The sequence below is a fragment of the Parus major genome, chromosome 25LG1, assembly GCF_001522545.3.
Source record: "Parus major isolate Abel chromosome 25LG1, Parus_major1.1, whole genome shotgun sequence".
Taxonomy (NCBI): domain Eukaryota; kingdom Metazoa; phylum Chordata; class Aves; order Passeriformes; family Paridae; genus Parus; species Parus major.
Window position 1 is genome coordinate 894,083 of NC_031793.1, and position 22,839 is coordinate 916,921.

Below are 22,839 nucleotides of genomic sequence, written 5' to 3' on the forward strand. Positions count from 1 at the left end.
TTTTTTTTTTCCTCTTTTCTTTGGAGGTGCTCTTTCCCTCCTGTCACTGCATATTCCAGTGCTGATGCAGGCACATTTCACTGGGCTGGTTAAAGATGCCCAGACCTTTGCACCAATGGCATCCTCCTCCTCCCTCTCACTTCTGGGACTGGGAAAGCAAAGGGCAGACACGGGGAGATGGAGATCCATGCTGTGGTCATTATTACCTTTCTCTTTGGTGAAACTTTAATCCTGAGCATTAATTAAAACAGATTTCACATAAAGGTTAACACATTTTGCCTTGCCTTCATGGGCAGTATCAGAACTACAGCTGACTTTGTACAGCAGGGTTCTGCTGCACTAAGCCATTAATCCTGAGGAAATGATGGAAATGAAGCTCCAAGGGTTTAATCACCTATCAGAGAGCCCCCTGGACTGCTGGAGGTATTTTTAGGATTTAGAGGTATTAGCTCAAAGCTGAAAAAGCCCAATCTATCAATTCATCACAATTCAACTACTGCACATCATTTTCCTCTTCCTCATTCTCTGCTGGCTCCACAACATGTTTAGCTAGGGGTGTTGGCATACTCCTAGCCCACATATAAGGATGGAATTTGGGGTGACAGTCCCTCACGCTGCCATCTTCAGTGTGAGCTGAAGCCAGCAGTGCTCCATTGCCAGGCTTTGAGCAAGGCTCAGAGTGATGCTCATTGGGAAAGGATCCAGCTTCCTCTTATCTCAACCAATGCATTCACTTTGGGAATGTTATTTGTGTGCCCTTTCCACCCCAGACAACTTTTATCCTGTTTTTTTAGGAGGTGAAGAATGAACTGGAGGGAGCGGCCCAGCTCTGATGTTTGGGCAGAGTTGGGTGAGCATGAGCAGCCTCAGTGCAGAACCAGAGGAAAGAGCATCTGCCATGCCATCAACCTCCTACACTCCTTTCTTGAGCTACAGCCCAAGAACATGGGAACCAAAAATCCTTTTTGAGAGCAGGTGTCTGGAAAATCCCTCATTGCTCCCAGAATACAAGGCATCTGGGGGCTCCCCCTGGTTTTACAAAGTTCCCAGCAGCTCCTGGCATGGGGGGGTCCAGAGATGTGACCACAGCCTCAGCTTCCCTCTGCACAAGGGAGCAGGGATGTATCCCCTTCACTGGGGTCTTCCCAAACTGCACAGATGGACCCTGAGAAGCACAAAGCTGCTTCCTGGGGATGAACAGGACAGCTCAGCACTGTTGAGGGCAATCACAGCACCCAGTACAACCCTCATGGCACAAAGTTTCACTTCTGAAAGGGGTCCCTGTGTCAGGAGTGCCTCCAACATCACTCCACTGCTGGCCCCAGTGGCAGAAAGTAAAGAGCTCTCATGGCTTGCAGAACAGAGGGTCTGAGGCACTGATAGCTGTACGTATAGATCATATATTTGTGTGTGTAACTCTGCTGCATCCTTACACAAAGAGCTGCATCCTTACACACCCGCACAGGTAAATACTTCTAGATACTGACCTCTTCAGATTAAAGTCCAAGGCACTTTTTACAGTGAACAGGTTAAAGCCGTAGTTTAAAACATGCCTGTTTCTGGGTACAGCTTGGGTTTATGGCAACGCTGTGGGGACGGGCTGTTGTCCCCAGTCCTGTCCTTCAGCTGAGAGACTGGCCCTGAAGGAGGAATGTAAGCCTGGGACTGGATCCTGACCACAGAGACATGCAAGCAGCTCCCACTGACAGGTGCATTGGTAATGCCAAGACCTCAGAAGGGGGAAGAACACTTTGGGTGGAAGAAAGAGCAGAGCTGGGTGCACAACCTGCAGCACCCAGAGCACCAGGGCCCCCAGCCAAGAGCACCCACTGGGCAGGTGGTTCTGGAGCCCTGCCTGGTGCCTCATGGGGCTCTGAGGTGCCTCATCCCATAGGGAAATAGCTAATGCCACAGAGAAGCTTTTTCTCTCTCCTGCAAAAGCTCTTCTTTACAACCTTGAACCCTTTGGATTCCTTTTAGGAGGGAGCTTGGAGATAGGTGAGAAAAAGCTCAGACCAGTACAGAGCCTGGTAGAAGAATCTTCCCAAACTGCTGAGCAATCACCACCAATCGCCCTCCACCAAACATACCTGGTGGCCATGGCACAGGGCTCTTAGCTTCCTGGGAGATGCTGGGCAGGAGAAGCCCAAGGGAGAGTGGTGCAGAGGACCAGGAATCCCTTGGCAGCCCCAGACCTAGCTGGCAGTAGCAGAGGCTCAGCCCTGGCCTCTCAGAACCAGCCTCTTTTCTCCATCAGAGCTGGTTTCTGCAGGGAGATTTCAGGTCTAGGGTCCAGCAGGGAGCATCCAGATCTCATGGCAGCTCATTGCTGCTAGGGCTCTACTGGGTTGGACTGGCCTGGAAGGATGAGACCAGCACAGCTCTGACAGTGGTAACAGTGATAGCATGGCAGTGACAGCTCTGATCAGGAAGGGCCTGTGTAGGGACTTTTAGACTTTCTCTGGACAAAAGCAGCAGAAATTGGTCCCATAGGTGCTGCTCATTCCTGGACACGTCATGTTCTATGAAGACTGGCCAGGACAAAGTGTGGCTGCCAAAGAGCAGTTTAAGACTTATGATCCAGTGGGGATCAGGTCTGGCAGCTCAGGGGTTGGAGGTAAGGAAGTGATGCTCTCTGAGGCTCAAGGAGCCCATAGAATCAGAGAATCATGGAATCGCAGAATAGTTTGGGTTGGAAGGGACTTAAAGCTCATCTGATTCCACCCTGTGCCATGGGACATCTTCCACTACACCAGGTTGCTCCAAGCCCCATCTAACATGGCTTTGAACACTTCCAGGGATGGGGCAGACACAAATCTGGGCAGCCTGTTCCCAGCTGGAAGGCTGAGATGAAGCAGTCCTTGCAACCTTGTCTTTCTTGTCATTTCTCTTTCATGTTCAGGGTTTTCTCCTCCTATGCCATCATGCCCTGAGGTTGAGCAAAAGCTGCAGCTCCCCAGGGCAGGGTGTGAAATGTGAACTGGAAATGTCCCAGTCTCTTCTCCCAAGTCAAAGGACAAGAGAAAATGCCTGCAAGTTGTGCCAGAGGAGGTTTAGGTTGGATATTGGGAAAATTTCTTGTGTGTAAATGTGGTCAGGCTCTGGCACAGGTTTCCCAGGGCAGTAGTGGAGTCCCCATCCCTGGAGGAGCTTAGAAGATTTGTGTATGTGGCACTTGGGCACATGGGTTAGCAGTAGGCTTGGCGGTGCTGGGTTAACAGTAAGACTTGATGTTCTTAGAGGACTTTTCCAACCTCAATGATTCCATAATTCTATAAAAATGTGATCCGCAACTCTGCTTTCTTAAGAGCCTTCATCCTGGAGGAAGAGGAAAAGTTTGGCTCTTGCAGAGCTTGTGCCCAGGGAACAGAGATTCTCCTCTGCTGGAGGATACAACCTGGGGAGAATGGCTTTCCAGACCCTGGGAAAAAAGGGGAGCCTGACCTTTCTCTAGGGAGAAGCAAAGCTCTGCTGCTATTGGGCTACGCACAGATGCAGACCTGCTTCTGGTCAGCTTCCAAGTAATGGGAACAAATACAAGGAAGATAAAGGATAATGACTTGGGTTCTGTACCTTTCCCTCCCTCCCTGTCCCCCATCCTCACTGACAGTAGTAGCTGTACTCAGAAACAGACATTTTTGGCAGCAGCCTGGTGTTGCTGCCTGCTAACAACCATGTTGGGTACAAAACCATAATTGAAAGTTACCATAACCATCATAATATAGCAATGTATTTCATAGTTAAAATAAACTATTATGCTTTCCCCTATCATTAAAAAAGAAGCGAGCAGTACATAGGCAAGATGCAAACCCAGGTCAAAGCTCCTTAAGTCTGAACAGAAACTTCCATGAGTTTGCAGAGATACCATGGAATTTTTCTTGTATTTCTAGGATAGTTCCTTGCAGGCAGCGCAGGAAAGAGGGTCATGGAGCAAAAAAAAGCCCCCATAAATGTGCCAAAAACGGGACTGGCTGGGTTAGGTGGGTCCTGGAGGGGCATTGGGGATTGGCCCCATTGGACTGTGGGATCGATCGGATGCTTCCCAGCTGCAGGTCGGCATCTCTATGATTTTCCTCTTGTGCTGTTCCTCCACCTTGGTTGCTGATCTCAGCTCTTCTCTCTGTTTGTCCCGATGTCCCTTAGCGTATCCAAAGTGATCATCTCAGGTGTGTGGACAGGATCAGCTGGGGAGCATTTACTGGAGCTGTTTACTGGGGCTGTGCCGGCTGAGGCTGCTGATGACCAAGAGCTGCCGTCAGGGAGCAGAGCAGCAGCTCTGGGTGGGCACGCTGGGCTGGACAGCACTGGGGGCTCCCCACCATGCCTGTGGCTTCAGGTTGGCTCTGTGGTCCTGGCAGCGGGACTGGGGCAGGGTTAGTATTGGTGCTGGCCATGGTGGAGTCTGGTGCTGGGTGTAATGGATCAGGACTATTGGCACCACTGTTAAAGGACTGGCAGGGGTGGGATAGGGGCTTTGGGGATTGGCATGGGAATTCAGGGATGTGAAACGGGGGGTGCAGGGGTGGGATAGGGGTGTGGGGGATGCAGGGTGGAAGGTGCAGGGCATAGGGTGCAGACCCTGGGCTGCCAGGTCCCAGGCAGAAGGGTTGTTGCAGTGCAGGTTATGCTGAGGTGAGGCCAGGGGAGGGAGGCTGTGAGGTGCGCAAGAATCCACTGCAGCAGCAGCTGCTGTCCCCCAGAACAAGGCGGGGCTCTAGTTGCAATCCCAACACTCTTACTGTGGTCGTTACCACCTCCAGCCTTGGGGCCTGCGAGCTGACAGCACCTGTTCTTGTCTCACTTGGTTGGATTTCCTAAACTTGATTATGAACCGGGCAGGGCGGTTCCTGGGTTCCTGCTGGCAATATTGATCTTTAAGAATCAATACTTCCTCTGGTTCTCTGATGCCCCATGCCATTCCATGGGCAGTTTGCTCCTATCTGAGGCCCAGAAAGCATTTTTCTCCACTAGCTGACTACAGGGCAGGGAAAATGCTGCATTTCAGGCTCTTTCTCAGAATTTTTAAAATATTCTCCATTGCAATGCTGGGAACCTCCTGACAGGCGAACAGGAGCTTCTGCTGGGCAAGATGGACAGGTGGGCACCCGGACACATATGGGGAGCAGCAGCTGGGGTGAGAATAGATCATGGGGGGCTTCCAAGGCAGCAGTGAATTCTCAGCCATCCATGGGATATCAATGATACTAATTACAAGAGCTTGGAAGAGCAGCTTATTCCCAGAAGCTACATATCTCCCACTGGCCAAGGACCAGTAGCAATGGGCACGTGCCTACCTGAAGGCAACAGGAATGTCTGTGTTTGGTCCCCTGCTGCCAACACTGCTGGTAGCAGGGATCTCATTTTGCAGTACTCCTGCTGTTGCCTTACAGCCTTCCTCCTCCTCCTCTTCCTTCTCCTCCTAGGGCCAGTGTGGGGGCAGAACTCCTCACTATCTACTGCTTATTTTCTATGTAACTCCAGCTGCAGGGCACAAGGAGTGAAACCACCTCACACCACTGGCAGCAAAGAAACTCTTCGGCATTGGGGGTGTAGGGATGGTGGTGCAGGAGGGTGGTGTGCCTCTGCCCCTACATACACACAAAATCCAGCATTATTTATGGAAAGGAAAAAGTTACAAAGGGGAGCATTACAGGCTGAGTATACCTGGAATAACACAGTGACTGATTACAATTACTGACACTGCTGAGGTGTAATTAATATTGCAGAGTAATAGTTACTTCATCTGTTTAAAAATACATAAATATTCTCTGCTGAGTTTTCATGGAAAGCAGCAAACACCTGCCCCAAACTTGGAGCCTGGCACGGCTCCATGCAAGGATCCAGGAAAGCCAGAACATGACACTGGGGAAGAACTGAGGAGGAAAAAGGGAGAAATAGTGAAAGCAAAACAGAAAGTGGCTGGTTCCAGAAGCAGCCAAGTGATGCCAAGGGTACCTCAGGAAGCTGAACACCAGCAAAAATATAATGGAGTCTGAGGTGCTGCACTTTGGCAGGCATGGGCAGCAGTACCATTTCTGAGATGGTGCCAGAGTGCTGCTGCCCTCCACCAAACCCAGCAGAAGTGGCATGAAGGTGATGGGCTTTGTTTTAAACAGATGAAGCGCCTGCCCCTGCTAACACATCACTTGCCAGTGAGCTCCTGCTTGATCCTGGTGGATTTGACACTGCCAACTGGGCTCAAGCATGGATTTTCCCAGCAGAAGTGGAGACAGTTGGAGCTGATGGGGTGTTCATCCAGCACTTTTGAGACTGCTGCAAAGAGCCCACTGGCTTTGAAAAATGCTGGGAAGCTCCCAGCAGGAAGTGATGTGAGCACCTGGAGACCCCCTCAGCACCCAGGCTGGCCTGCGAGCTCCATCACAGGCCACCAACACATCGGCTGGGGGCAGCCTTGCATGGCCCTGCACACTGTAGGCACTGCTTTCCTGGCTCTGGCATGCATCTCCAGGCAGGATATGACACTAAAGGACCAGAAAGACAAAGTGTCCATTGTTATTCTCTGGGTAGAAAACACTCACAGCTCCAGAGAACTCTCCAGGAAGGTTACAGCCAGATATTGTCACCCAGCTGTCAATGTGAGGGGGCTGTCCTGTGAGTCCTGGCAAGGAGATGGATGGAGCATAGGCAGCGTCAGCCAGAGCCTGCATAACAAGCCCCCCACATTGGCATCTGCCTGGTGAAGTTGGCAATCATGAGAGGGGCAGGGGGCAAGGGGAGTGCCCCAGGGAGAAGAACTCTCCCTCCGGTGTCTCCATTGCTTCAGTGCTTCTGACTTGGTGTTTTGTTTTGTTTTGTTTTCAAATGTGAAGACCTGAGATTGAGCGTGGGTTTTCCGTCTGCCACTGGACGCCATGGCAAAGGCTGGCCCAAGGCATCACCTTCTGTCCCCTTCCTTCACCACGTGTTGAGGCACCTGAACAGGGATGCAATTCCCGATACCAAGGCGTTGGCAAAGCTCCGAGCATTGCTCGGCACTGCTGGTCCCATTGGCTCCAGCTGAAGGGTCCTGCAGTGGTTCAAGGACCAGAAGAAAGTTCACAGAGACCTCATGATCTGTGTGGAAATGCTTCCCCTGTCCACGGTGGGGCTGAGGGACTGCATTTTAGCAGCTGCTTGAGCTCGTGTAAGGGGTGGGGAAGGAGGTGGAGCTGACCCCAATGGGGCTCTCAGAGAGAGGTGTTTGGGGGGTGCTCACTGGCACACCAACCCCCCGGGCCTCCAGGACAGCGGTGAGCAGGCGCTGCTGCTGCTGGCGCAGCATGTCAGCCATCAGCAGGGGCAGGGAGTTGAAGCTGGCACTGAGCTGCTCCAGCTTAGATTCCAGGCCACTGATCTGCTTTTCCAGGTCCTCACTGCGGTCATTTAGCTCTGTGATGAGGTCGTACATCACATTCTGCATCTGGGGAGGGGACACAGGGGACAGTGGCGGGGTTAGTACCATGGCTGGAGGGGTTAGTGCCACTGCCGCTAGCAGAGCTCACCCCTTTATCCCTTTCTGCCCTGAAAACTGACCCATCTCAGCCCACCCCAGGTTTTCCAAGGGTTCTGTGGCTGCAGTTTGGCTCATCCCTGGCCATCAAAGCAAGGAAACTCTGCTGGCCCTGTGCTGCTGAGCAGTGGTATCCCTTGCAAGAAGGGTTGCAGGGAACCCCTGGCTCATGTATGTTTTTCCTCCTGCTTTGCAAGGGCAGCCATCCCACAGCAGCTATTCCTTGCTGACATTTACTGAGTCGGAGCATTTTGCGGTCAGCCAAGTCTGCTTTAGTTTTTCTGAGTGAAGAAAAACACTCAGTCTGGCCAAGCCACAGGGTCCCTGTGGGACTTGCCTTTGAGAGGTCAACAAGGGTGTTGGCTTGATCACTCAGCTTCCTCTGCTCCATCTTCACGCTCCGTAACCTGGGGAGAAGGAAAGAGCACATGGCTGTACTCCCTCTCCTCTTTCAAACTGCATCTGGAGACCTGCCTGCATCCCAGGCAATGGAAAACTGTCCCCACTCCCCTGCCAGGGACAGGATCCTGGTTTATCTGGAGCTCAGTCTGCCCCCAGCCCACTGCATAGCCTCTTACTGGTGGATGGCTTGTAGGAACTTCCTCTGGTGCTTTCGGACTTTAGCATGGTCGATCTTCTTCAGCAGCTTGGTGTGCTTGTAGATAAGCCATGTTTCCCGCAGGACATTGGCTGCTGCATTCTTGATCTGAAAAGGAAGAGTGGCTGCAGGTCACCAGCCATGTGGGATTTCACAGAGACACTGGTCTTGCTCTGCCATGAACCAATGCTGCAAGAGCACTCAACCCCAGCTGGAGTGAGGCACTTGGCTTTGTACCTGCACAGTCTCCTGCATTGTTGCAAGTCAAACAGCATTAGGGTTAGGGTTAGGGGTTAGGGTTTGGGGTTAAGGGTTAGGGGTTAAGGGTTAGTGTTAGGGACTGTTGCTACAGTTCAAGCAGGAGTAAGAGAAGGCAGAGCTATTGGCCCCTGGTGCACCCACATCCCACTCCTACTCTGCACTCATTCTCCAGCACTTGGCTCTTTGCCTACACACAAAGTTGTACCATAAGCCCCAAGAAAAAAATCCCAAAGGTTTTCTTGATTCCTGCACCCATCTGCCAATCTTGGCAAGTCCCAGTTGTGCTGCCAGCACTGGGACATGACTTCTGCAGACTCTCCAGCTAAACCACAGCTCAGCGGCTTGTTCCAGGAGGAATTGTCTGCCGTCTGCCTGGCATGGAGCCTGCAGATCTATATCAGTGGCCAGTGGAGCAGGGCTGACCAGCTGTTTTGCTTTTCCAGCCTGGTCACACCAAGGCCCTGACTATTTCTGGGGTGTCAGGGCTTTGTCTGGGGCTCTGCTCTCTGGGATGAAGTAGGTGCCCTGTTTGCATCCCACAGCTAGTTGCCTTTCCAAGGCCTGCACTGATATTCATTTTGCCACCATCCCCTCTAAAACATATTGTAGTGTGCAGAGCCCATTATATGACATGATGCTTTGCCATGATGAGGCTGCCAGGACCAGTGACCTCCTGCTGCTCCTGCATGCTATCAGGGATGTGACACCAGACCCTGGTATGACAATAACCCCATGAACGCAGGCTCTGGGTCCCTCCTCAGGGGAACCTTACAGTGTGGTTCTAATCTGTGGTGGGCACTGAATCACCAAAATCCAGTTGTTTTTCTGACACCAAGAGAACTGAGATCATACTGTGGAAGAGGAGGGGGTATGTTCCCAGAGGGAACATCACCTGAATCCCTGAAACAGAGCTGGTGCTCTTTGTCTCAGTGTAACACTTGTGCCTGTGCTATATCCACAGCACTTGGACAACTTCCTCAGCAGTGGTACCTTCAGGACCCACATCCAAAGATGCCAACACCTTCCTCTCCTGTTGTAGCCTCACTCACAGATGATGCTAACACCTTCCATAGTGGTACCCATGGGATCCAGAGGTGCTGACATCTTCCTCCTGCCATGGTAGCCCAAATCCCCAAATCCTGGCACACAACAATTCCCCCACTCCTGCTGTCCCCCACGGCACCTTACCCGCTTTGTCAGTTGTGTGTCCATCATGAAGTTGTGGACATGCTTCTCAGCTTTGGTGAGCTCCAACTTCCTGGCCACCACAGCCACCACCAGTGCTGTACATCCAGCACCCTGAACAAGGATCAGTTGGGGAAATAGTTTGTCACCCTCTTATAACACCAGCACTCCCACCCTCATCCTTGCAATCCGCTAATTAACTAAAGCTACACATCCTCCTCATTATCCTAACAAAAAGATACTACAGACACTGGGTGTCCTTGAATGGCTGATGGTGAGCTGCGTAACTAATGGGAGAGGCCAGGGCTATTAACAAGGTCAGCAGTGGTCAGTGGTGAGCCTGTGCCATTGCAGGTCAGAGATCTGCCCCATGCCAGTGCCCTCCACTCCCAAGAGAGGTCTGGGCTGGGAGAGCAATGAGGGAGCACCAGGCAAAATGGATAAGAGAAGAGAAGGGGCCCCAAATCAGGACCCCTCAAGTTGCCATGTATCCCAACTGCACCAGCTGGGAACTCACTTATCCTGGCAACTGTGGCCAGATCTGTGTGGCAGCTATTGTCTCCAGTGCACATCTGTGCCAAGGTGTTCTTTCCAGAGCCTCCCTGCTGTGCTCCTGAGCTCTCCCTGCTGCGCTCCTGAGCTCTCCCTGCTGCTGTTCATACCAGCTGTTCATACCAGGTTGCTTCTCCCTAGAGCTCTGGCAGAGTGCACTCAGCCTGGCAAGCTCTCCTTAAAGAGTCATTAATTAACCTGATACCCTGAATCCTTCAGCATCCTCAAAGGTCCTGCTGCACACTCTCAACTCCCACCGCCTCTGTCTTCCTGGTGGAGCTACTACCCCTGGTAGTGACTGGGGAAACCCAGCAAAGCCTCCGAGCCCAGCGGGCATGGGGTCTCCATTCCCAGGGGTGGGGGGCTGTGCTGGGTGTTGGGGGACACTTTTACAGATGGTGTCTGACTTCAAAGTAACCACTGGTTGGAGAAGAGCTTTGGAAGCCTGCAGCACAGGAATCCTCTTGGCTGAACCAGCAGCTTCTCCTCTGCTGGCAATTACTGCATCCAAAGGGATTTTCTCCCTTGCTTGGCTCCCACCAATAATACCAGCCTTGCTGCGCCTGACCTCATCCAAGACAGATCAAAGACTTCTAGATAATACAGAATTAATACCTCTTGGTGGAGCCTCCCCAGCTGATGGTACTCATGGGGTAAGTTTGGTCTGCCCTAGCTGGGAGGAGGGAAAGCTTCATCCCCAGGGCCTGGAGCTGAGGTGGGCAGAGTCAGGCTGCTCATGGCTGGAGGAGCCATGACCACAGATCCCCCAGCTGCTCCTTCAGCAGCCCTGGCTGGAAAGTCCCACAAGACAGGAGATCTCGTGGTGGGCTCCTTGGGGCAGGTATTCTGGAGGGCCTGGAGAATGGTAACCTTTTGACCAGAGGGAAAGGAATCCATGGCAGATGAGCAATGGAAGCCAGATGGTGTGGACCAGGATGGCCAAGGGATGCTCAGGTTCCCTTCTGCTCCCTGGGGCCATCACTGACTCCACCAAGAGCCCTCCACCGTTACTGAATATAGGTCAAATCCACCCCAAATTCATCATCTGAGATAACTCCATCAACTTCCAGGCTGTGACACCTCAGAGCTGAAGTCTTTAGGCCTTGTACATGGACAAAACAGCTAAGAAACCGGTCCCCACAAAATCCAGTGGCCCTGCCTCTGCAATGGAGAGAGGCAGAGCCCACAGAATGGATAGACAGCTTGGCATGGCCCTTACCATGATGCCAGTGAGCAGGCAGACTCCCTTCCCACAGTAGGTGTGTGGGACCATGTCACCATAGCCGATGGAGAGAAAGGTGATGGAGATGAGCCACATGGCACCCAGGAAGTTGCTGGTTACATCCTGCTGGTCATGGTACCTGCCAAGGAGACACGGACATCAGTGTCACAGCAGGGAACAGGGATGGATGTGGAAGAAATGGGGGTATCTGGGCACAGTGGCTCACCTGGCATGACCTGTGCTGGGATAGAGGATTAACAACACAGTTGGATGTGCCATAGTAGCAGTGATTGCACAATTTCTGGCACTGGAAAACCCACATGGACAAAATGAGAGCAAAAACTCAGAGGAAAAGGCTTCTGTTTTCAGTCAGACCTGTCACCACATCCCAGTCCTGTTGTGTGTCCCCAGTGTCATGTGATGCTGCAGCAAGAAATGGCTGATGGGAGAAAGAGCTGTGGCTCTGCAAAGCCCCTGATCACAGCAGCTCACCATTGGCATCCTCCTCTGCATCCTACTGGTGATGCAGCCTGGACTGTGCTGCCCCTGAAGACAGTGCAGTCCCAGCAGAATTGCTGGTCATGGACCCCATCAAGCCTCTGGCATGAGCTTAGCTTTGAGAATCAGAGGAACAGCTCACACACTCAAGACACAGCACACGTTGAGCAGCTGCAGCTTTGGGAATGCTGCAAATTTTCTATGTCCCTGCTGAAATGTGAGGTCAGTGACCACTCTGGCTGTCCCAGACATTGGCTCGTCCAGCAAACACGCAATCAGGGGCCCCAGCTGCCTCCAGCTCCTCAGAGCTGGCACAAGCACAGCCAAGCCATGCAGGTATGTTTCCCAAGGGATACAGTGCTGACTCCTGGCAGCGGAGCAGGGCCTGGCCCAGTCTGCAACGGGACTCAACCCTAAGTCAGCAGGGGCAGGCAGTGCCTTTACCCCACTATGAACAAGATGGTTGTTCTCCTGCCTCCCCAGCAGACTTCTCCTAGCCTCCTCACAGAATCCAGAGAGGGAAAACAGATGGAGCTTTTGGCAATCCCAACTCCAAGATCATAACTTGCAGAGCAGTTGGGTTTTCTCCTCTTCTGAAATGTTTTTCCCTCAGCTGGAGACTCAAATGAGGTCCTGGTGCAGGAGAAAGCACCCTCAGCCATGGTGAGACTCACTCTGGGCAGGGTTGGCCAGGGGAGCTAGAGCACATAACCACAGTGTCGCTCTACAAAATTCCAGTGCCAGCCTGTCCAGTGTATTCTCCTGAGGAAGAGCTGAGCCTACCTCATCCCACAGGATGGGATGTCTTGAGGGGACAACCCCAAGAGCATCATGCTGGACAAGGGGGTTACAGGCCTACTGGACAGAGGAACATTTTCTCTTCTGAAGAGGACTTTGAGCAAGAATTGATAAAACAGAGGGGCTGGCACATACCACGGCTAGTGTGGGCAGAAAGAGGGGCCACCTGCTCACGCCAAGAGTTGCCGCAATCAGAGAGACACCAGCACCGCTTTCTGCTGTCCCCTGGTCTGCCAGCCCCCAGTAAGGCCACAGCCACCCTCACCACTGTGGCAGCTGTGAGCATCGCCATATTGCCGTGCCATGCCACTGTGGCAGCACCATCTCGGCTGAGCCGACCCCACCGCGCTGGGCAGTCCCAGCTGGTGCTCTAGGCTGGCTGCTCCAGGAGCGGGCAGGCGGCACGAACAAGCCCACGTGTGAGCACACGTGCGCGCCGTCGCGGGCAGCCCCGGCAGCGCTGGCGGCACCGCAGGCACTGCAGGCGGTGCGCGGTGGCCGGGCGAGCAGGCGAGGTTGCTAAGCGACTCGCTGCCTTCGGAGAGGTGCGGCCCCGCGGCGCGCACGGGAGGATGCTGCGCCCACAGACGCTGGAGACCACAGCTCAGTGCCAAGGAGACGTGCCATGGCCGTGCCACCCCAGGCCGAGAAACATGTCTTGGAGACGCACAACTGCCTCTAAACTGCCCGGCCCCACTGGCTGCTGGTTGGGAATGGTTCTGCAAACCGCAGCGAATTGGTTTCCACTGCCAGTGACATCAGTGTGGACAGGGGGACACATTCTGGGTAGCCTTTGTGGGAGCTGTGTGACCCCCAGGGCTGGTGCATGCACAAGGGATCTTGCATTGCTCACACGTGGAACACGTCCCAGGGGTGCTGCATTCCCTCAGTCCTGCAGCCCCCAAGACTGACGCATCTCCAGCCCACCTGGGTTCACTTCTGCCTCTCCGTACATACACGGAGGTGATGGCAACTGCGGTGCCAATGATCTGCAGTGCCTTTGCATAATTTCTGAGGCTTTTTGTTCCTAATAATTCTTCATTGCATTTTCCAGCCTAAGCCTCACCTGGTGTGGGATTACCCTCCTGTGTGTGTCCTGGATGCCTGTCTGCCTGCTCCCTGTTTAGGAGGCATAAACCACGGTTTCTCAAACACAATTAGGTGGTGCCTGAACATAATAACCACATCCAGCTCATAAGGAGAGCATCATTAAGGGAGGCAGGAAGGCAAAGGTAGCCAGTAAAAGCTCATAAAATCTGTGTGCTGTCCCACGCCACTGCCATAGCACTTGCCCCTTTGCATTATGACCAGAGCAATGGTTCCCACCCTGGGGAAGAGTTGGGGGGTGGCCTTCATCTCACTTTGCAAACAATCTAGAAGCAATCTGGGTGTCCCAGGTAACCCTGGGGTGCCAGTTGGTATGAGTGATCCTTTGCACCTTAGTTCCAAGGGTGACACAAAGCTGCCTCAACAGGACAGCTTCTGGATGACCTGCCCTCCCTTCCCCAGGTGCTGCTAGTGCCCTGCACCATGGCTGTGGAGAAAACCTTCTGGCTGGGGTGCCACCACCACAGCCCCCTGGTTCCTTCAGCAGACAAATAGTGGTGGCAGGTCCCTGAGAGATGGAGGTGCAGTGATACCCACCAGGCTGGTCGCCACAGCAACCCTGGTGCTGAGCACGCTGATGCTGGCATGATGCCATCAGGCTGTGGGTTTGTCACCACAGTGTTGTCATGACAGTCAGTTGCAGTGATGCTAGAGCCTGAGCCAGGCCCTGTCACCATCAGCACCTCTGGCCTCTCCCCATCCACAACCCCCAGCTCCCACCATTCTCCATGTCCCTCACCCATGCTCCTGGGGCTTCTGGTACCACACATTGTCCTCTTGCACAAGAACACTGCCTGGCCTAGGTACTGCACTGTAAGGACAGGGCTGACCTTGCTCTGCTTCCTGCCTGTGTAAGACAATTTATCATCTGCTAACAACAGTGCTCAGTTGAGGGAACCTGTGGCTGCTGAGGCTCTGGAGCCCTGCATCCCTCCTACAGAGTGTTGGGACATCACATCTCCATTGAGAATGCCAAACCACAAACTGCTGAGCATCCAGAACTACTGCACGTCCTGAACCATGGAGCATCCCAAACCTCCGCACATCCAGAACTGCTGCTCATTATGCTTGAGTCCTGAACTATTGAGCATTCCAAGACACCATGCATCCCAAACCTCCACCTATGTGCGTCCTGAACAGTTGAGCATCCCAAACCAGTAGGCATTCCGAAGTGTTGAGCATCCTGAACTGACACATACCCCAAACCACTGCCCATTCCAAACCACTGTGAATCCCAAAGCACCGTGCATCCCAGACCACTCTCACCTCTCGCACACACGGACTGTCCATGCAGCAATGATCCAGAGGGAAATGCTGAAGACCAGCAGCACTGTCCCAGGGCAGATGGTCATGAGTGTCTTCATGACGAAGCGGGTGTTGAAGTTAATCTTGTTGAGTGCCCCAATGCTGCGTGAGGAGGCATCAGTGAAGAGCTTGCTGTGCAGCAGCATCACCCGAGCAATCAGGTAGAGGCGCAGGAACATGGGGATAGATAGGATGATGTCCACATCAGCTTCTGCCCGAGAAGGTGTGTAGGAGAAAGCCAGGCGAGCTGTCCAGAAAAATTTGTACTCCCCAGGAATGGGGTGTATGGCACAAACCAGCATCTCCAGACTGATGTAGAGGATGCGCTCATACGTCATCGCTATCCGCCAGTCGTCAGCTCCATTGTCGATCACAAAGAGCTACCATGATGCAAAACCACGCAGTTACTAGTGACCCCACACAACTTGCCCACTGGCATCCCTCCCTCCACAGGCAGTGGGGTCATACACCAGAGCTAAGAGGAGCTGGGTGTGGCTCAGCCAGAAGCTCTGGGGATGGACAGAGAAGAAAAACATGGGAATGAGTCACCACCAACCTCTCTGCTGCCCTGCTAGTGTGTGTCAGGGATGGTCATGTTGCAGGGGACACCAAAAGCATTAAGGTGTCCAGGCACATCATGGCACAGCACCCAGGCACAGCCTGGGGGCAGGTCACTCAAAATCTAGCTAGCAGAAGCCCACCTCCCGGAATGTCCCCCTCATCTAGGCCACAGAGATGGGCAAGCCGTGGTGCCACAGAGCACCAGCATGAGCCACCCCAGTCCCTCTGCTCCTGGTGCTGCACTGATTTCACCGACAGTCATCACACCCTGAGTTCTGGGGCAATATCTGGGCAATGAACGCCACAGTCAGAGCATCCAGCTGCTGGCGGAGATGGGATTCAGTTGTCATGGCAACTGATGGTTCATCCAGCTCCTCTGCCATCATCAGTGGTGGAGTTGGGGGTCTCTACAGGAGCTGAGGAGAGCTCACTCAAAATCTGGCATCTCTGGGATGCCACCAGAGCCCTGGGAGTCGCCCACCCTGTCCTGCCTCAGCAGGGCTGTCCTGAGGCTGCTATCAGCTTCTCCCTGATGTGACAGGGACACCGGTATCACCCACAGCAGCAGGGGCATGCTCAGGGCCTCTCTGCAAGCAGCACTTGGCAAAGAAGCCACCAGGAAGGGATCCAAGGGGATGTGGCAGCTGGTGCTACTGTCCACGTTCTCAGTCCTGCAAGGATTGCAACAATGCTGGCTTGCTCACAGATCCAGGGCTGCACACAGCCAGGGCAGAGGATGAGGTGGGTGGGGAGCATGGCCTCAGCTGGTGCTGAGCTCAGGAACAACCCTCCTGCCCTGCCAGAGGCCCCAGTACACCTGTGCCAGCCACCTCACTAGCACAGCATAGCACTTGGGGCTCTCTCTGGGGATAGCAGGAGCCACTGGGACTGACTCATGGAGTGGCTGCCCCAGCCACCTCCCTTTCTGTAGGGAAAACTCTGCTCCTTTTAGCTTCTTTGTTTGAGAAATTGTTTACAAAAATGCTCCAAGCTGTCAAGGGAGATCCTCAGACATTTAGCAAGCTGACAGCCTATTCCTTCCTGGAAAAGGGTGTTAAAATAAACAAATTAGCAAGCGGAAAAAGGCAGGAGCCTTTTGACTGCATGATGGGGGGTTGCCATAGGCCAGGGAAGGGAAGGAGCAAGAGAGGATTTGGGCAGGATACCCCTGAGCTAGCCCCCCCGCTCTTAGTTCTGTACCTGTGAAACATCAAAGTGGGTTCCCATGGAAACCTAGTGTAGTTTGGTGGTACCCAAGGGGGCATTCCCCAACATATCCAGCATCACTGGCTCCAGCAGGGGAAAGAACAAGAATGCTGGCCACCACATCTCCAGAAAAACAAAGCACAAGGAAAGCTACCAAGACACCTCATGGGGACTAAAGTTTCACCAAAAGCATAAACAGCCCTAGGCACTCCAAGCACAGGGAACAAGGGGTCTCTTCCCCCACAAAATACCTTGGTGGGAGCTGGCAGCATTGCCAACACTGCTCTCCTTCATGTGTTGTGATGATAATGTGGTGCTGGCAGAGGATGGCATGTTCTGCCCTAGGCACCAGAGGCATCATTGGGGTGCCAAGTGGCACCTCAGCCCCAGAGAAACTGAGGCAAGTGAAGACCTTAAAGCATTCCAAAAGGACTAAACACAATTAGTAGGATGATAAAATCACAGACTGGTTTGGGTTGAACAGGACCTTAAAGCTCATCTCATTCCACCCACTTTCACGGGTAGGGACACCTTCCACTAGACCAGGTTGCTCCAAGCTCCATTCAACCTGGCCTTGAACACTTCCAGTGATGAGGCAGCCACAGCTTCTCTGGGCAAGAGAGGAAGAGGGAATCCTGAGGGAAGAAGCTGAAATAATTTCTTCCCAGAGGCTGGCAGGTCTGAAAGGTGCCATGGCCAGGTGAGCACAGTCCCAAATTTTGGCCAAGAGGTACAAGAAATTGAGGATTTACAGCTCTGGCAGCCCCATTCCATTTTGGGTGGATTATCAGCAATTCCTTTTTAACACTATAACACACAGGGCAATGAGCAGCCAGCACAACTTTGGAGCAGAACAAGTCAAACTCATCTAATTCCCTGTCCTGACAGTGTAACTGCCCTGGGAGAGTAGCTGGGATCATGGTGAGGTTCAGTCCCCATTTGCAGAAGGACAGCAGTGGGACTTTGGCTCTGGTCAAGGCAGGAGAGGTAGGATGACCTGTGTGCTGCCTGGGTGTTGTGTTTGCACAACCCACTGCCAGAAACAACAAACAGAGGAAACAGCACTGGGGGCACGGCTCACCCGGCTGACCCCAACCATGGTCATCCTAGGGTAAATATTATTCCAGCAAGAACCAGAGCTCTCAAATATTTGCCTTGAGTAACTCATCCCCAGGCTTGGTCCCCATATGGGCAGGCTGAGCTGGAGTGGGGACTGCCAGGACAGAGGCAGGCAGGGAGTGGGATGCTGCTGCCAGCCCCCTATGATGGCAAAGCCCCTCTGTCCACCAGCCCCAGGAGGGACAAGGTGGGATTATGGTGCACTCAGGGCCAGGGGCTTTGACATCCCTTCCCAGGATGCTCCTTCTCCTGACTGGTGATTCATTCCTCCCATGCCCAAAACAGGCTGGCATTGTGCCGAAGCTAGGTTGCACAGGGAAGCACAGCCTTCCTGGAACAAACTAGGAGTCCTTTAACTTCCCAGGGAGGAAGAGAGTGTGCAGCACTGATTAGGAAAAGATTTTGTGGCTTTCCTTGGCACTTTGACTGGCCTGAGCTCTTCCTGTCTATGGTCTCCCCCATTCACCAGCATATCTGCCAGGTACCTGAGGCTCAGACAGACCCCTTGGTGCCTGCCCCCCAAGAACCCTCACTGCCCCCCAAGACACTTACAAAGAGGAAGGAGGCTCCAGAATGGAGCAGGGAGTGAGCTCAAGTACTTTGCCACTCAGGTGGTTGGCAAACCCCACAGCCCACCCCAGCAGCCCCTCACTAGGCACTGATCATGCCAGGACCTACCTGCACCTCCCGTGTGTGATAGGCGATGATGAGGCCCAGCAGGATGACAGTGGAGAGGCTTATAAGGCATTTCAGGGCCAGGGAAAACATGGAGTCCTGCAGGGTGAAAGCAGGGGAGGCGTTAAGGGGTACAGAGCTGTGGGATTCTGCTGGCACGGGACTCCACACCCCAAAGAAAATACTTCCCCCCAACACCTGCTATCCCCATCCTCAATGGGACTTCTGCTGCTTCAGCTTCCCCCCTAAGCAGTTTGACATGGTAGTAAGGGCACCATCAGTACCATCAGCATCACTGGCACCACTAGTACCACTAGCACCATGTGCCCTCTCTCCAAAACTCTTTAAATTTTATTCTGCTGAATGCAGTTCCCAGCCTCCCCTCTGAGATGTGCAATGCCAGTGCCCTGGCCCCATCTAGCCTAAGCCCAGTATTATGGTATCCCAACAGATGATCTAACTAGACCCTCCAGCTAATTAGTCTTATATAAATTAAACCAGTCCCTGATTCACTGATGGCTGAACTGGTGGGTGCCCAGGAGAAAAGCAGGATTCACCGTTCCCTTCGGATACTGGTAAACTTACGTGGTGCCAGCCACAGTCTAGCCCCCACTGATGCTAAAGCATTGGCAGCCCTTCACCAAGATGTTATTCCCAAACCAACCCGCCTTTCTACTGCACCTGTCCCACACCTCCATGCCATCGCCAACATGCCCAGTGCCAGCGTGGTGAGGCCTGGCACACTCATGGTGTGCTAAAACCTGGCATACCCATGACATACTATCCTTGGCTCCCCAATGTGCTGGGGTGGCTTTGGCCCTCTCCCCAGTGTTCCTCGTCTCCGCAGGGTGTTTGCACGCAGAGAAGGGACTATTTGCTGTGGAGGCGGCGCTGCATTGTTAACAACTTGGCTCTGGCTCTGCAATTGTGTGGATATAATGGCTGGTACTAAGAAAAGTGCTGGGACTAAACACTGCTATTAACAGGCAAACTCCAGAACAGCATTGTGCCCAGCTGGCTCTGACAAGACCCTTCCCAGGGGCACAAACCCTGCACGGACACTCACTGCCCCACCTGGCAAGTGTTACATAAACAATATAACAATAACAAATGTTACACGGCATTTACCAATGCCTCCTGCCTGAAGACAGACAGGTGTGTCAGGAAGAGCCATTCCTGGATCCCATGCTTGCAGCAAACAATATGGGGTCTTGCCGAAGTGGGGAAAGACCTTGGCCTCCCTGGCACATGTCGGGCTCCACCACGTGGATGGCAGGATGCTTCACTCTGATGGTGCTGCACAGGTGGAGGGAAGCAGCAATACTGTCCTGTGGGCAGGAGAGACCCTATCTTGGCCACAGTTGATTGACAGGCAGGGAGCAGGCAAACCCTGGCCAGTGTGTTCTTGCTTCCCAGCTCAGCCTTGGCACCCTCTGGCTGGGAGCATGTGGTGGCATGGCTGAGGCCATGGGGCAGAATTGGAGCTGTGCTGACATTCCCAAATGTACAGTGGCAGCCAGCCCTGATCACATGCACTCCTACACTCATGGTCATGTCCCTGCCTGTGAGTTCTGGTTTCTCACCAGGCAAGTTTCAGGGGATTTATACACAGCTACTGAAAATCTGGCCAAGGGCCTGCAGAGGCCGGAGCCAGGGACTCTCCTGAACCCTGTGGTTGTCAGCACTAGTGTTTGTGTCACCGTGAGGCAGGGGCGCAGCAGCGTGTCACAGCTACTGCATGGCAGCAGCGCTGACTCACAGGGTCTTCCCCAGCTGACACAGCAGCTCAGCGTGGTGGGGCCAGTGATCATGGCAGCGGTGCTGCTGGCAGCTTGGTAAGGGTGGACAGTCCCCCGGTGCCAGGCATGCAGGCACATGGGAGACTGTGTGGGTGGCTGCAACTCAACAGGTAGCAGATGCAGGTGGGGAATGGTGGTTTGGCTCCTGCTAAAGGGGAGTGGGAACCACCAGAAAAAGGCTCTGGCATTGAAGCATCTTTCTTTCTTGGCAAGGATGCCAGGGATGCCAGCTTGGCACCAAGGCATGCCCGTGCCTCAAACAGAGCAGTGGAACTGCTGCCCGCAGCCGCTACACACCCACTGACCCTGGCAGCCATGGAAAGATGGGGCCCAGGAACCCCCCCCACCAGGCATCTCGGTGGGAAGGCAGCAGGGTCCCCCAAACCACAGGACCCCCTGTGACATGCCTCCCTTCTTCCACCTCCTCTGCACACACTGCCCTCCCCACTGCTCATGCTGGATAATGGCAGGAAGTGGTGAGCAGCCCCTTCCCACCCTGCTTCTTCCCCTCCACTGGCAGCACCATGGCGCAGGGACCCCTACTGGCTGCACCCCAGCCCCCTCAGCAGTGCCGTCCCGCTGACGCCCATGGGTGCTGGTGGGGGTGCTGATGCCTTCCCCTCTCTGGATAGGTATAAATAACATGACAGATGTCTATACAAAGAGTTATTCATATCGCTGCCAACCAGCGCAGCCCAAGAGCAGGAGCTGGAAGGGACGTGGGGGGGAGAATTATAAATAAAAGACACTGTCCTGCAAAAAAAAAGGAAAAAAAAAAATGGCAGGAAGGGGTGTGGAGGAGGAGGCGGAGGAGGGAGGGGGTGCTTCGCTGCACCGCCGGGGGCACAGTGCTTTTGAGGAGTGTACTGACATGCCAGCAACAGGCACCACAGACCTCAGTGGGTCGGTAACTACTGCTGCAAGTGCATGGGGCAGACAAAGCACCCACCAACACATAGACCCCTCACCTCCGGTCAGGTGGTCACCCTGTCCAACACCTGTGGCTACGGCATCCACTAAACCTCTAGGAACATCCTGTCAGTCACCAGCCAGCCTGTCTGACCCTGTTCTGCTCCAAACGGGCCAAGCAGCTCCATATTTATCCCATGAGATAGATGGGGCAAATGGCTCCATGCCTACCCCACCAGACACCATCTGGTGCCACCAGCCCCACACACACACCCCTGGTCCCGTTGGTACCTTGGAGTAGAGCCCCCAGGAGAGCTCGGTCTCAATGACCATGACGACAATGCCAAACATGCCGAAGATGAGCGCGTAGTCGCTGAGGCGCTTCCTCTTCTCGAATAGTGCCCGGCGGTGCCCGAGCCGGTAGCCGATGTTCTGCGCCTTGCGCTTGGGCCCCTTGGCAAAGGTGGTGGGGGCCGGCCGGGCAGGCGGGCGGGTGGGACGGTGGGTGGCGGGCGCATGGTTGTCCTCGCGTGAGACAACAATTTCAGGGGGTTCACCGGCACCAAAGAGCTGCAGGGGTTGTGCCTCCGGCTCGGCCTCGATGAGGTTCCGTCGGGATGCGCTGAGTCGGCTGAGGGGTTTCATCACCCCCCCGCTGTACTTGCAGGAGCTCATGGCAATCTCGGTGAAGGGGTTGCTGTCCCGCCGATGAACCAAGGGGCTGGGCTGCCGGTGTTTGCTGCTAACCACCCCAGAGCCCGCTGGGTGGTCGCCGAGGTTGAGCTGGCTGCCGTGGCGGGAGGAAGGGTGGAGGGCGGCGGGGGCGGTGGGAGGAGGAGGAGGGGCCCGTAGCGACCCGGGCGAGGAGTGCAACAGGCTGTGCTGAAGCGGCGGCAGCGCGGAGGGCGGCGGCGGTGACCGTTCATCCCCCGGTAACGGGCAGGGACACCGACCATCCTCCTCCAAGTCCCCCACGCCCGAATCGTGGAGATGCCCCGATGTCTCCATGACGGCGGTACCGGCGCCGCTTTACAGGGCACCGGTTCCGCTTTACCTGCCACCGGCCCCGTTCGCTGGATCATGAATGGGCTCCGTGCTCTCGCCGCTATCGCCGCCGCCACCGCCCCCGCCGCTGCCGCTGGCCCGGCCCCGCAGCGCCATTGGCCACGCTGGGGCTCCCCGCAGGCTGACATCATCCCCGCCCGCTCCCCGCTTTGTATCTCCCCCCCCATCACACCCCCGGTTCCTGCATCTCTGCGGGGTCGTTCGGGACTTGTAGTGCACCGGGTTGCACCAGGCACCAGTACCCGTACGCCCCGACGGACAAGTCCCGAACGACCCATCTGTTTAACCCATTGGGTTCCCCCACGGGCATCCCCCCTCCTTTTATATAATCCCCTTAATCTGTTTATAGAGGCTGAAGATTACAAGCAGTGGCCAGAGCAGGTGTTCCCATCCTGGGAGTGGGTCACCCCATGGATGGGGGCCATGGTGTGTATTTCATGATGTCCCCAAGGTCCAGGGTCAGGGTAAT

At 54.2% G+C, this 22,839-nt stretch overlaps 1 protein-coding gene across 1 annotated transcript; it reads right to left on the minus strand.

Moving 5' to 3' along the window:
- Window positions 1-3,708: 3,708 nt before the first annotated feature.
- Window positions 3,709-22,420, minus strand: KCNN3 (potassium calcium-activated channel subfamily N member 3). The gene is made up of 8 exons (XM_015650167.2): window positions 21,597-22,420; window positions 18,601-18,696; window positions 14,998-15,416; window positions 11,326-11,467; window positions 9,558-9,668; window positions 8,089-8,216; window positions 7,848-7,917; window positions 3,709-7,420 (listed from the first exon to the last, which is right to left on the minus strand). The coding sequence occupies exons 1-8, from the start codon at window positions 22,311-22,313 to the stop codon at window positions 7,124-7,126; spliced, it is 1,980 nt and encodes a 659-aa protein (XP_015505653.1). The 5' UTR covers window positions 22,314-22,420; the 3' UTR covers window positions 3,709-7,123.
- Window positions 22,421-22,839: the final 419 nt, after the last annotated feature.

Bases quoted from the DNA above. Each gene is read 5' to 3' on its own strand.
- KCNN3 (XM_015650167.2), bottom strand. From the start codon at position 22,313: ATGGAGACATCGGGGCATCTCCACGATTCGGGCGTGGGGGACTTGGAG. The intron at 11,468-14,997 runs GTGAGAGTGGTC...TCTCCTTGGCAG, and splicing joins ACAGTCCGTGTGTGCGAGAG to GTACCATGACCAGCAGGATG. The intron at 7,421-7,847 runs GCAAGTCCCACA...TCCCCTCCCCAG, and splicing joins CCCTTGTTGACCTCTCAAAG to ATGCAGAATGTGATGTACGA.